The following is a 15,475-nucleotide window of genomic DNA, read 5'->3' on the forward strand; positions in this document are numbered from 1 at the left end:
AATCGCAATTTCGCTTGCGTGTACTTTATCTTAAATAAAACTAATCTAAACCTATTTTTTTATTAAATCAATTTAGAAATACTTCTAAAGCGTAAATTACTATTATCAACAAATAAATATAATTTACTACAGAAAACATAACTCCTTCTTTTTAACTTTCAGGTGGTTCACAAATGGACGCCAAACCATCGAGACCCGAAACTTAGATCTCACGTCGACAAAAGTATACTATTAGTTCAAATCGAAGACAGGTTCGTGCCTATCGCTGAACACTGCGTTCAAGACTTGGGCGATGAAGTTTGAACCTTATCTTATCTAAACAAACTATTTTTCTGGTCGACAAAAGTAATATAGTTCGAATTGAAGATAGGTTAGTACCTATACCTATAGAAGACTTGGGCGATGAAGTTTGAACCTTATTTCTATAGAGATAAAGTCGAAAATCGAAGAAAAATTTGCCTTCTCGTCGACAAAATATAATATATAGAATTCCTTCGTAAATATTCTTGAGCGATGAAGTTTGAACCTTATTTCTATGGACATAAAGTCGAATATTTACTTATGAAATTGCATTCAAACACTGGTGAAGGAAAATGGATCTTTTGTAGGTGGAATTAGGACGAATTTAAAACGGCATATATTTCATGGTGTTTTTGATTGGTCCAAAGTGATATAAGAATTTGAACTTTAGCAAAATGTAATAAAGATGAAAATGCTTTGATTAAAATGTTGATGAAAATTAATGATAATATTTTTAATGTTTCTAGTGAATTATTCTTATGAGTTGGGTCTTATAATTTTTTAGTTTTTTTATTTCTATTTTTTTAATAAATGATTGAGTTTAAAACAAACAAAATATGTAAGATGATTTCGGCTTATAGTATTAAAACATGTAATATAAATAAATCGGTTAGTCTAAGCGTGTATATATGTACTTGCGTTAAATTCTGTACATATTGTATATAGTGTAAAGGTATGTTTGTGTAACTCGTAATAAAATTATCTAATGTAAGTTAAATTTTGACCTGTTAAATATGGGAAATATAAATAATTAATTTTTTCAATATCTCTGGTGTAAATGGTCTCATAGTTTTTATTTATTCGTTTAAATTTTGAATCTTTTCGTATCATGAAAATTGTATTATCCAACTATAAAATTATGTATTACAACGTATTTGCATTACATGTACATATTTATTTTCTTATTGTACCATGTTTTATAATAAATTTAAATTTGAAATCCTTAAAGAAGTATTTTTTAATAAATCATTCTTATTTTAACAACGACAATATGCGCATTACAAAATAAAAATATGAAATTTAATGCATTTTTAATTTTTATTGTATTACATATTGAGCTATTATAACAGACTGTATTTACTTAGAATATGAAGTCCCATTTCTCTATGTGGTATGGGGAAAAATTCACATTTGTTTTACTGTAAAATACATGCTTTAAAAACAATGACCTAAGTTCGTTATTATTAAAATATATTTGCCAAAATATCTCCTGTTTAAAATTACACGTAATAATTATTACCCTACTTGCCCTTAAACTACGGAACCCAAAAGTGATTATGACCCTACTTTCCCTTTAACCACAGAACCCGTTGAGGCGGAAAAGAAATGTAAAATACTTAAGTGAAACAGATGTGAAATGCATACAAATTGTACATATATATATCTAAAATGTAATTAGTTGAAATGTTCTGTGCGGACGTTGAGTTTTTCGAATTTATAAATTATTGCAAGTTGATCGTTTAAATGTAATTGTATTGATGTGATTTAAAATTAATGACGCGTTTTTACGCACAAATATATATCGTCGTGTTGGGAGTTCTTGATTAAATAAAGGGGTTCGTTTTGTTGTCTGTTCGTATAAATATATGTTATTCATATATGTACCTTCGTGTTGCTCCGATTTTTATATCATAACTTGGAAATTTCTCTAAAGCAAGTTGGAACTTGCTTAACTTTACAAAAAAATCTTCAAATAGAATCAAATCTATAATATAAAAATGAATCTCAAAATGTGTTGGTAAGCGCATAACTTGAGAACGGCTGAACCGATTTCGTTAATTCTTTTTTTATTATATTCCTTGAAGTACGAGGATGGTTCTTACGTAGAGAAAACGTAAATATGTACCACGGGCGAAGTCGGGGTGGACCGCTAGTAATAATATACATTCTTCCTATTTTTTTGATAACCAAATAACTGAAACGTGCTTTCAAACTTTCGTTTACAATTTGATTTGATTTGATGTGAAAATTAATTTGATTCAACATTGGTTGAACAACAGACAATGCAACAAACCCAATTGAATTAACATCGTTCGTTTACAATTTAACGTCATCAGAAACGCCTCATTTCTATTAAAAAATTAAACGTTGAATTTAATCGATTTGCATATCATGAAAAATATATAATATATTGTTTTAATAAATAATTGAGGAATTCTAAATTGCGTTGATCAGTATTTGTTTGTCAAAACTAAATGATTAGATGTTCTATCATGTGTGAACTCTGCAGTTGCCTTATTTAAGACTAATTTTTATAATCTAGATCAATATTATAATTATGTACTTGCGTAAATATAGAAAATGGACTTGTGAAAGAGACAGAACCATCGTGCGGCCAGTATTTGTCTCTTTCTTATGTGTAGATTTGATTCTGCGTCTATTGAGGCCTAGAAATAATAAAATTTTTGTAAAAATTGAGTTTTGTGGTTTCTTTTGAGTAATTAAGTCCATTTTTTATGTCTATGATGTTAAGGTTTTAATGTGCTGTCCTAAAATGTTCTGGATTTTTACCAAATTTCGAAAATGAGGGTAGTTAGACAAATTATCTTCAATCAAAATTAAACTTCTAATTTCGTTCCTATTAAAATTGGTATTTTAGGTATCCCAATTTGATTTTTTTTTTCATAAATTGAGTTTAATACCAAGAAGGCACAATCCGTCCACAAAGATGTGTTTTCTTACGAAGTTTTTTTTTCATATCTCCTTCTCTTTCTATCACACACAAATGAAAGAGACAGATATAGATATATCTTCGTGGTTTCCAAACACACGGACAGTACCGGTGATGTGTATTATATTATGTATATTATAATGTTAAGTTTAATTGCACAATAATTGTTAAATGTACTGTATGTTGGTAAAAATCTTATTAAATAATGTGTCCCGAGATTAAGCCCATACTAGGAAATATTAAACTCGTATAGCAATAACATCAGACTTGCCGGTTACGTTGCTTTTGTTAATTTATAGATTCTTAAATAGGGACAGAATAATAACGAAGGGTTCCGTATGCTATTATTTTTACTTTTTCTCCTGTACAATAACTCAGAAACTTCACTGGTTGTGTGTAAGCTTAAAAAATCTACTTTATCTGTATCTGTTTTTGTTTATACTTTCTGTAAGACTATTTTTATAAATGAAAGAATCTGTAGATTAAAAAAAGTAACGGAACGCGTACTTAGTGATTCCAATTTGAGTACTGCCATAACGCTATGCGATAGCCTCACCATTACTTAAATCATAATAAATCACAGCTTGACGTGATTTTACCCTGTATGTATATTATGCCAAAGTAATCTTGAACAGTTGTTGAGACTCATAGAACTGTATCAATGTGGATTCAGAAATAAAGTGATAAAGATATGTACTGTGTTTTATTTTATTACTAGCGTATTCCAAGGAAAACCCGCATAAATCCCGTTCCCGTGAGATTTCCGAAATAAAACCTATCCTATGATTCCTATGTGTTAATCCAAGTTACCCTCTGTGTGTGCCAAATTTCATGAAAATCGGTTCAGTTCAGTTTTTGCCTGAATGAGTAACAAAAATACAATCTTTCGCATTTCTAGTATTATTAGGATGCTAGTAATTTTAACATTGTAGCGTGAAGAAATTACATATAAAAAAGGATTAAGGAAACTTACTTATGCAATTTGTAGGACAATGTGCATTGTGCGTGTAAAATATAAGCCATAGAAAAAGTAGTGTACTTAGTTTAATAATCTAAAAATAATAAGAGCGAGCGCGCACGAGCAACTTTGTCTCCGCAACTATTTTGTCTCTCCCATCAATTTGTATGGGGAGTTGCGTCGCTACGTGCGCGCACTTTCATACTAGCCCATGGGTGGGAGAGACAAAATAGTTGCGGAGACAAAGTTGCTCGTGCGCGCTCGCTCTAATAAATCCATGCTAATAATATATGATATGTTATAAATAATGTAAAAGTTTGTGACGATGGATATAATATTATGCTTGTTACTTATTTTGCTTGGAATGCCTATCTGAATTCAGATTCTTAATTCATAATATAATTTCTAGTAGTCTCACATAATATAATATGTATTTACAATTATTAGAATCGGTAGTAAGTTGGCTTTTGGCCAACAATAGCTGAGACGCAAACTTGCTTTCTTCAATATTACAAAATGGTATAGTTACACATTTTTAAATAAATATTTTTTTACTAATTTCGTTTTATTTACCATCTCTCTGTTACAAGTATGTATTAAGTCTTACAACTATAGGTACACAGTCGAATAATTATAGCGTGATGTAGTTAGGATGAGCATAAATTTACTAGAGTTTATGAGTGCAAGGTGAAAAAGAAGCTTAACGAAGGGTAACATTTTGAATACAAACAACAGGTGTCAAAGAAAATATATTTATTTAGTGAACACTTAAACAATATATAGAATAAAGTCAATTTCATATCTATTTAACTGTAGGTTTGGACGATCGGAGCATACATTATAGGTATAGCTATTATAATAAAGGTAATAGTTAAACATTAAATAAGAATATAGCAGTACAAGAATTACTTCCTCATATAAAACATATTAAGCTGAACATATAGATAAAAGCAACAGATTAGCTGTCAATAACAATATTATTTTAATTAGTTTTCTTATACATAAAGGATCACACAATATTCCATAGATTGAGACGTTTAACGTATTATTATAGGCTCTACTTATAAGATTTAACTTCTTTAGGAGATGAGTGTTAGAATATTTATCATTTCACATTTAATTCATAACTTTATCGTGTAACTTTTTACTTATATTCAGGGGGCGTTCAAGTATTACGTAAAGCAATTTAGGGGGAGGGGAGGGGAATTTAGCTCTTGAAAAACGTTACGATGCGTTACTGCGGTACGGAAAAAATGTTACGGTGCTTTACAAGGGGGAGGTCAAAAATCTTAAAAAATAGCGTAACGTAATACTTGAACGCTCCCTCAGGAGAATAAAGAGCTAAACTCGCTTTGCTACTAAATCTATTTAATAGTTCAACAAATTTGTTTAATAAAATCACACTAGACATTACATTATATTTTAATTTCATAAAATTTTAAACATTGAAATTAATATACAAAAGTATTAACTATTTATTGTACTAATGAAAGTGTAATATAATTCTCGATTACTATACAAGCAAAACTAGGCGCTATTCCACTAATCATAAGATAAAATTTTCTATATGGACCCGCACATGGTCGCCTACACGTAGACACTAAGCTCAGGGGTTTGGGTAAAAGCTAAACTGTAAATTCACAACATTTAGTATTATCTACTTTCTACAAATATTTTTTTTATAGAGCATCATTCTTATGTACAATTCCCGCCAAAACTTGGTGTTGCAGTAAAAGGGTTTGATAAATTATTATGTCAAATGGATATTGATTTCCAATTTAAGCATTTATTGAATTAACACGTTTAAAAGCACTTCATTTACAAAGCAAAATATATCGATCGGCATTTTTTTGCAATCGTCCAATATATTATCCTATTTCTTATTATACCCGTAAGAGTTAAATTTATGACCAACTCTTGTTCGCGGTTAACCTCTGACCAATTCAACAGACATAACTTTTTATTATATGAATAAATCGTCATTTATGCAGATAATCTCTAGTTTCATTTTCCATTTTTCATAATTTTTGATACCATAGTATTCCTTCAATATAATATAATTGTTACTCGAATCTTCAATAGCCGGTCTTAATTCAAAATTACTTTCATTTTCACAATATTTCAAAGATAAATTCTTCTTTCACAACATACGAATTCTTTACATGGATGGATACATTACCAAAATCCACTTAAAATATGAATTTATATTGTATATTTTGTAAATACGGTGAAATAAATTTGTACCGTATACACATGGCAGGGAAATATTTTTCAATCTATTTTAAACCTTAGTGCTTCTTATATATGGATTGCATTTGTTTATCCTAAATTTTTATCTATGAAAGTGATGTACAGTACTTTATTAATATTTACATTATTACATTTATTACATGAATATAAATATTTATACTTAGTAGAAGATCCGAACATAAATCGACCTTCACCGGGATGTAGATACATATTAAAATTTGCTGGAAAAATCCTGGACAGGATATTTTTAATTAATTTCCCCGGAATTAAGGTTCGGATCTTAGACTATAATATTTCTTTATCTCAACAATTGAGGTGAATGAAATTTATTAAAAGGTGTTGAATTACAAAGGGCTTATAAAACTCATGAAGCAGTCTTGCAAACCGGATATGTTGAGTAATAATCAGATATACAAGCTTTCCGCCCGCGGCTTCGCCCGCTTTGTCTAAAACATAATAAATTATATACTAAAACCTTCCTCTTGAATCACTCTATCTATTTAAAAAAAACCGCATCAAAATCAGTTGCGTAGTTTTAAAGATTTAAGCATACATAGGGACATAGGGACAGAGAAAGCGACTTTGTTTTATACTATGTAGTGATATTGACAGCTGTACAATCTTAATATAACGCATATCTTTAAAGTACATTTGTCGCAGCTATACAGTTAGAGCGTATACGCACTATGCGGGTAGCCGCATTGCGGGTAGCCGTCCGGCTGACCGCAAGCACAATTATGAACGTAATATTCATTTCTATGCGCACTGCGATGCGGCTACCGCAGACCGCACAGTGCGCATAGAAATGAATATTCCGTACATAATTGTGCTTGCGGTCAGCCGGACGGCTACCCGCAATGCGGCTACCCGCATAGTGCGTATACGCTCTAAATAGTTTGCTGCGACAAATACATAGTTTTCGATACAATATAAGTGAAGTTAGGCGTACAGTTCATAGCTGTTTTGATATTGTAGATTCAACGTATTTCTAATTTCTATAAATAATATTATTTCAAGTAATTTTGTCACTTATAGCTACATATAGGTTGTCTATATTAAATAGTGAAAATAATCTATAATACTACATAATAGTAGTTTTAATTTCGCTCTAAAGTGAATGTACACTAGTTTTCACAGACATAAGTATCATTAATATGTATCATAGAAAGTAATAAATTCTAATTTTATTTTGTCAGTATTCATTATTTGTAGTTGATTGTGTAGAATTTGATTTGTATGAATTATTATAGTACCCATATTATTTTATTGCTACTTACATTACTATTTAAAAATCATTTTTGTAGGTTAAGGCAAATTAAAACTATTTTAAACATTATTCAATTATGTTTATAAACATTGACTAAAACAGTCGAAGAAGTAATAAAAACTTAACTATAATTATTCTACTTCTGTGATAACATAAATTTGTGTCTAATATAAATAAAAAAAGATTATACATCGATTCGCGTAAAAAATAATAAAGCAGCCATTCACGCCATAAAGCTTCGTATTATTTACACTTTACATGATAAAAAAACAATAACAAAATATATTTAATGGCAATCCTGTTAGCATAGAGTACAGACAATTTCCGGAAGTTACGCATCGTCCTTCTTTTTACCGGACATCCGGTCTATGAGACTATTTATCATGTCTGCATCGACTAGGCCGATAAACTTGTCAACTATTAAACCGTTTTTCACCGCTATTACTGCTGGCACAGCTTTTACCTGAAAATGAAACATTTGGAAACTTAAATTATGTACTAATTAGTAATCTATAGACTAATCTTAATAATATTTTTATATTTTATTAGTTAACGACAATAGAAAGAAGATACCAAAAACAACAATAACAACTACGGTCAGGTTCAAAATTTGTCTCGAAATTGACTCGAAAATCAATTTTTTTCGATTATCCGCATTAAATCAATTTCTGCCTAAATACAAACGTCCAAAAACCTCTATTCTAGGACCATTTATCAGTGATTTTTAACGTTTTTAGTAATCGTATTTTATTCGGAATTAGTTTTGTGTAGAAAATAAAATTGGTAATATAATGAAAATATTTTTTAATATTACTTCTGCTCAACTACAAACGAAAAATATTGCAATAAATACAATCAACTACAAAGGTTTATCTTATGAAACAAACGGAAAAAATTTTGAAGTGAAAACTTCTTTAGCGGCGTTGAGCACTTTTTCTGTAATGGGTATAAAATCTTAAACTCGCGTCAGGACACGGGACCTGATCGAAAAAGCATAAGACGGATGGATATCAAACATGCTCAATTTATTAATCAAATTTTCACTTCTGCCGGCACTCCCGGAGTGCAACCCGTCTTTTTTTTTAAATTTGGCGGTACAACTTTTTTTGATGCCTATAACATATATCACATACATCAAACAAACATACATACAAATACATCCATCCTCACAAACTTTCGCATTTATAATATTAGTAGGATAGGACAGGACAGGATAGGATAGGATATTTATACTATATACTAATATTATAAAGAGGAAAAGTTTGTATGTAAGTATGTATGTATGTATGGTTTTCACACATAAACTACAGGACCGATTTTGATGAAATTTGGCACAGACAATCTTTAGACCCTGAGAAAGAACATAGGCTACCTTTTATTGCGGAATATGTACCACGGGCGAAGCCGGGGCGGACCGCTAGTATTTTATAATATTGACAAATAAATACTCACTTCAAATGTGTGTACCAGATCAGCATTTTCCTCCACATCAACGATAGCAAGGTCTAGATTATTTAAGGGCTCAATTAGTTCCTTCAGCTTTGGAGTGAGGATCTTACACGGCTCACACCATTCTGCATGGAAATTTACTATTACTGGTTTGTCGTTGTTCATTACCTGGAAATATAGCATTAATTAATTCAATTTGAATCATTAGATGTATTAGTTTATTTGTTTGTTTGAACGCGCAAATATCAGGAACTACTGACGAAAAATTCTTGTCGGTGTTAGATCGCCCTTTTATCGAGGAAGGCTATATATCATCACGCTTAAACCAACAGGAGCGGAGCCACACAGGTGAAACCACTAGCCCAGCTAGTTTTCTATATGTATACAATTATGCATACTAAGATCAAAGAAAAATACAGTTGTTTAGATGATGTTTACATTTTAATACTTATTAATATGTGTGTAAATTATTTTTTGCATTGTTGGATTTATTTACACATGAAAAATAAACTGCCATGATAGAGCTAGAGCGAGCCATTGCTTTCCTACCATTCTGTGCCACTTTGTTAAATTTATTGAACAATTTAATATGTATGATTAAGAACTTTAAGCTAATTAAAATATTAATCCTTTTCTAGCACCTTTATTATTTCCCATAAGCACCAGATATAACAACTAATTAAAAAAGTAATATTATAACACATACCTTATTAACAAAATCATCATTATTCTTAACTAGTATGGTCTCATTGTGCACTATTGAAGTTGATATATGTTTAGCTCTCCTCAAGTTGGCCAGCCTTCTGACTGGCGACTTTAAACCTTGACACATGGCACTACACATTGTCTGAAACAAAAACACAAATATTTTAAAGTATTAAAAACAATATTAAACTTTATTCACGGGTAAATGTTAAAAATATGTAATGACGATTCAGAAGTGCTTCTAGAAGAAGTCTAATTGAATAAATAAATGTTTGAGTTTGAAACAATAACAAATAAATTGACAATTCTGTACTAAACTTGTTACAAGAACACTGCAGACATAATCACAACAGTTTTAATAATAATAGTCATTAGTTAAGTACAAAATAGTAATTACAATAGTTTGTAAATAACATATTATTGCTTTCAAATTCAATTTTTCATTCTTATTAATTAAATTTGTATTATGTTGCCTTGATAATTTTGAAATTTGGCAAAAGTTTTTTTTCTACAATAAATCAGATGAAATAAGTTATTAGACATATCATTAAATTTGAGTAAATAAATTACTAACAATAAATTCAAAATCAAATGGTAAAATTTAAACCTTATACAAAGAATTAAATCTATATTCAGTGAAATTTATAAAAAAAAACGGTGAAATGATCATAAATGTATGAAACACATGCTAGAAGCAAATCAGCCCAAGTATCATCTATACTAATATTATAAAGCTGAAGAGTTTGTTTGTTTGTTTGAACGCACTAATCTCAGGAACTACTGGTCCGATTTGAAAAATTCTTTCAGTGATAGAGAGCCCATTTATTGACAAAGGTTATATTTTATCACGCTACAGGCAACAGGAGTGGAGCCACGGGGGTGAAACCGCGCGGAACAGCTAGTAGAATATAACAATACCATATTTAGTGTTGTTGGTGGTAACCAAGGAGATACTAATAGTAACACCTAAGCCTATGAAATATAACATTTTTTTTTCAAATAAATAATTATGCACTATAATTTAAGAGTCAAGGAAACTTATTTAAGAGCTACATGTAGGGCATAGAACTACAAAGTTGATTTTAACAGGCATATGATATGGTTAAACCTTAACTTTTAGTTGTGTGATTGTGATCTAATGAAAACTTTGTAAACAAACAAAGTACTTATTGAAAACAAAAGTTTTGTAATAAATTCAAAATGAATATAATTGATGACTATTAAAATATAATATATTTTACATACCCAAAGTTTGTGTTTTTCTAAATAGTTATGCAATAAGATAGTCTCAGTAGAAGAAATAAAATTTTATCACATGATAATACTATAATATAGATTAAAAAGTTAGATATTTTTAATACTAGATACACAAAACTACATGATGAATGTTATATCATATAAGCTTTTTTATCTTGAGTCAATAATGATAAAAAAATCTGAAATTTTGTCTGATTCATTCATGCAGTGTTTAATTGTTATTACTATGATTTTATTTGTCTTTTTTTAAATTTAACAATTACTAATGTATGTGTGAATGGACTGAAACCTTGCAATCTATTTTTGATAATTATTTGTTACATAATTTGAAGATTCAAAAGTTCTTTTTAAAGTAATAATTGTATCTAATGTTTGTGTATGAGCCTAAGAGAACTGTATTTTTTTTTTTTAATATTAAGTATTAACTCATTATTAGGTTTTTAGAAGGTAATCTACATAAATAAAAAAATATTAATATTCATAATATACCTAGTTCTTACATATATTATATCCAAAATGCATAAATAAGAAATATCATTAGGTGTAGACTGTAGACCATAAATTCTATGGAATTTTTCTTAGTTTACTGAAAAACAAAATGTAACTTCAGTTTCATAAATAACGATAACTCACCACTACATGTTTAGTTTACCAAACCAAACTTCTTTATCTTTTTAGTTTCCACAGGAGTTAAGCAGACATAAATAAAACAATACACAGCACCCAATATAGCACTTAATATAAGGAATGTTAGAATAGCATAACGAGGGATATAAGTTTTATCGTAAAAATTGGCAACCGATGACTCAATATCATCTCCCCTAGGCAATGAGACCAAAATAATCGTTAGAATAATGGCAATAACTACCGCAATTTTACCAACGTAATGACCGGTCCGCACAGATACCCAGCAAAAAAATATAGCTACAAGCCAGATAACAGACAAGAAATATACGCCCACGCCAAAATAAGACATAATAGTATGAAATGATGATCGTTATCGGATTACAAAATATGTATTGTTATTCATGCAGTACATATAGTAAACTTATTACTATTTTTCTTTGTTGGACGAATAAACACACTTGAACACATTAATTTTTCATTAAATTCACTTTGTCTGGGATACGAACAAATTGTAAATCTATGAATATTTTATAAGCGCGTTTGTATGTACATTAAAATGAAAACAATGGTAAATAAAAATTATGAAGTCAAAGTCATAGAGTAACTTATATAGGATGGGTAGTAGATGGTAGTAGATGGTCAAAGTTCAAATACGACTTACGAAACTTCAAATTGCGCTTTGACATAATATTGTGTCGACCTCAGAGGAGTGTCGACAGTCGAATGTCCATGTGACTGGTGACAGATCAGTGGTCACAGATCATTATTTTACAGTTAGAACCGGTTAGAACTGAAATAGTCTAGGGTAAATAGAAATCACAACAGAATTCTGAAATTCTTGACTTAGATCATTAAGTACCTAATTTTTTTTTTATTTTTTTATTTTTATTTTTTTATGTTATGGGGAGACAAACGAGCGGACGCACTGCCTGGTGGTAAGCAGGTTGCGTCGCCCATAAACCATAACAGAGGTTATGGTTGTTGCCTACCAGAATAGGGTAAGGGGGAAGACGGAATTAAATAATATATAAAAATAATGAAGCGGAAGCTAAGTATGCGTGGATTGGGAAGCGGCGGGAATTTATTGGCCTTTTAAGAAATGATATGCTTTTTTCTTAAAATTTTCCCAATCATAGCTCCTAGGAAACACAGCAGGTGATAGACTATTCCAGAGCTTACAGGTTCTTGGAAGAAAAGTGCGAGTGAAACGCACTGTGGTGCTCCGCCAGCCATCCAGGTGGTGAGGGTGGTAAAGATTTTTATGGCGGGCTGTGCGATGGTGGAATTGTGCGGCAGGAATAAGATCGAACAGCTCCTCAGAACACTCCCCATTATATATATACGATAGAAAATAGAGAGGGACCCCAAGTCCCTTCTTAGAGAGAGGGGATCAAGCTTATCAGTTAACCTATGGTCGTCGATAATTCGAGTCGCTCGACGTTGAATGCGGTCAAGTGGAAGAAGTTGGCACATGGATAACACTCGCAGGCGTTTCCCCTTTTGCCGAGGTATAAGATTATTCGAATCGAAAAATCTTATGCTTTCATAAAAACTACTTGCGTAATCGATTACAAACACTGCGTATTCGTAAAACATCGAAAGGACGTCTGCGAGTGCTCCGCTAAAAATGCCGTTTTGCACTGTCAAGACTTGCAGAAGCAATTCAAACATGTCGAATATTAAAAAAGATGGAATAACCTTTCATTTGTGTATATTTTTTTATTTTTTTAACGTACATTTCTAATTAAATGCAATTTCTAATAATCGTCGATGTATCGTTTAGCGATTTGATCAAGACAAATAATCGAGTCATGTTTACTCGATCATTGATGCGGCCCCACGAGACTATCAAGGAAAGAAAATATATAAATTTAATCTTTATGAACTAAGAGATAAAGTTGAATTTAAAACGCGATAATGAACCGCATTCCTAACGAGACTATCTTTTAAAGAAATACAAATTTAATCTTTATAATCTAAGTTATAAAGTTGAATTTAGAACGCGATATTGAACCACACTCCCCACGAGACAACTTGGAATGAAATACAAATTTAATCTTTATTAACTTAGAGATAGAGTTGAATTTAAAAACTCGTCGCTTAAAAGGTCGTAAATTTTTACGACTTTCGTGACACAAATTATTTTTGTGAATGTGTGATTGTATTTCAATAGTGTGAGTTACCCTCCCCGCACCAAAATCAACAGAAAGTTTAGTTAGAACTTTTGCCAGCGTACTCCATCCATTACTTAATGATCTAAGGCTATTGAAGAATAATTAATTAAGATGTTTCTTTTTAAGCTATTGCATAGCTTCTATCGCGGGTCTTGAGCGCGGGGACCGAATCCAAAAATTTACCGCGGCAGTCCTCGAGTGCCACACGTCTTTTTGTAATATTATATTTATAATATATTATCTAGTTATCACAAATATTTTTTAAACAGCATTCTAAAATAAAAAATGCCGTATCTAGACAATAAATTAGTAACATTCGTAACATTGACTTAGAGGTTTATGGCCTGCGCAGACGGGGGACTTTAGTCCCTGGCGGAGAAAAAAGTACGCTCCGCGAATAAAAACTCCGCCGCGAATTTACCTCGGGCTCAACGCACACGTATTGCGGAAAAAAGTACGTTACGGAAGCGAATATGAATAGGTTACAACGTGGACTAAAGTTTTGTTTCGCCTAGTCACCGGTGTTATATTTATATTTTCGGGGACTCCTGCGTACTATCCGGTCCGCTCCCTGCATGTCTGCCGTTATACGGGGGACTTTTAGTACTTGGTACTTTTAATACCTCGTTTGCGTTACTCGATACAGTTGTAAGTATTCTATTTTAGCGGACAAAAAAGTCCGCGGACTAAAATCCCTCGTTTGCGCAGGCCATTAGATTTGAAACTTAAAACTAATTTACATATAATTTACTTTGGAATTACCCACGAATCATCGTTTAATTTTATAGATAATAAATCTGAAAAGCAGGGAGGCAACATAATGAAACAAATATTTTTATTCTGTGGATGGTATGTCGTTGTTATTTTTTTCTTAATGTTATCAGTACTGATGTAACAGTGATTCCATAGTGCTGTGTACTGTCAAATTTTATAGAAAGGTAAGTTTTAAATTTAGTTTTATTTCTATAATAGGCCCTAATTTGATAAATTGTGATATCAATTATTCGTCTAAGTACATTTTATATCGCAAAGTGATGTTTTACCAGTGTTAAAAGTACTTATAACCGTCAATTTATAACGCCATTTTACTGACTGCACCAGTCATCTGAGACGTTTTTTCTTTATCTTTGATACAGTTCTTCAGAAAGTAGCATTGAAATTTTCGCAAATATTAGGAAAAACGTTCCTGCAAGTTGTGTACATGAGAACTGAGATTATCGACGCGAATTTGCCGACTTGTTTAGGCTAAATTTACGATGACTAATCGACTGTCCTTCTAATGTAGACCTCAAACGAAAGGTCTAAACTTATAGTTTTTCAGTCATTGACCTTTATTTCGAATAATATAGAACTTTTGACCGAATTCTGAATGAATAATAGATCAAGGATATCTGTACGCTGTAATCTAAAGATATAATTTGAATTTTATCAGCTTGCATGTTCACGATTACGTTGATTTTATGTATGAGGATATGCAGGTTTATGCATTTAATATCATTATTATTGCTAGGCACTGAATTGATAACAGTAGGATATATTACTAATGTATACTTAATGCTGTACTTTTCATAAAACTTAAACATTAATTCTGCATGCAAAAAAAATAGTCAAATGATGTTGATACGTCTGTCTGTAGCATATGCTCTAGTAGTTATTCTATTCATTATAGGGATGGATAAAGTTATATTGGTACTTGATATTTAATATGTCTATTTAGCACTATGTTTTTATTAAATAAATTATGAGTTCCAAAACCTTATTTTATTGACAACAGCCTAATAAAATATGTGTTTTGAGATTAAAAAAGACTGTATCTT

General features: G+C 30.9%; 3 protein-coding genes across 7 annotated transcripts in view; 2 read left to right on the plus strand and 1 right to left on the minus strand.

Annotated features, from left to right (window-relative positions):
- pcx (pecanex) overlaps positions 1-307 on the plus strand; it is a 29,062-nt gene extending 28,755 nt beyond the window's left edge. For both annotated transcript variants that reach the window (XM_090103640.1, XM_090103641.1), the window contains exon 26: positions 163-307. In XM_090103640.1, the coding sequence (XP_089959766.1) occupies positions 163-303 (141 nt within the window). In that variant the 3' untranslated portion in view covers positions 304-307. The remainder of the gene's footprint in view (positions 1-162) is intronic.
- A 6,770-nt stretch (positions 308-7,077) lies between these two features.
- On the minus strand, positions 7,078-12,072 carry LOC149907280 (thioredoxin, mitochondrial). Of its 4 annotated transcripts, XM_090103771.1 has the most exons (5): positions 11,913-12,072; positions 11,347-11,443; positions 9,602-9,742; positions 8,899-9,063; positions 7,078-7,909 (listed from the first exon to the last, which is right to left on the minus strand). In XM_090103771.1, exons 3-5 carry the CDS (start codon positions 9,737-9,739, stop codon positions 7,778-7,780), a joined length of 435 nt encoding a protein of 144 aa, XP_089959897.1. In that variant the 5' UTR covers positions 9,740-9,742; positions 11,347-11,443; positions 11,913-12,072; the 3' UTR covers positions 7,078-7,777. The 4 variants fall into 4 exon arrangements, with proteins under 4 accessions (XP_089959897.1, XP_089959895.1, XP_089959898.1 ...); XM_090103769.1 differs by lacking the exon at positions 11,347-11,443; XM_090103772.1 differs by lacking the exons at positions 11,347-11,443; positions 11,913-12,072 and adding an exon at positions 11,726-11,890.
- A 2,465-nt stretch (positions 12,073-14,537) lies between these two features.
- The window catches only part of Klc (kinesin light chain), a 45,844-nt gene continuing 44,906 nt past the window's right edge, over positions 14,538-15,475 (plus strand). Inside the window, exon 1 of the mRNA XM_090103657.1 lies at positions 14,538-14,596. The gene's annotated coding sequence lies outside the window, so the exon portion shown is untranslated. The remainder of the gene's footprint in view (positions 14,597-15,475) is intronic.

This window comes from Colias eurytheme, chromosome 7, assembly GCF_061535395.1.
Source record: "Colias eurytheme isolate Ceu_HAF_F1 chromosome 7, ilColEury1 Martin Lab GWU primary, whole genome shotgun sequence".
Lineage (NCBI taxonomy): Eukaryota > Metazoa > Arthropoda > Insecta > Lepidoptera > Pieridae > Colias > Colias eurytheme.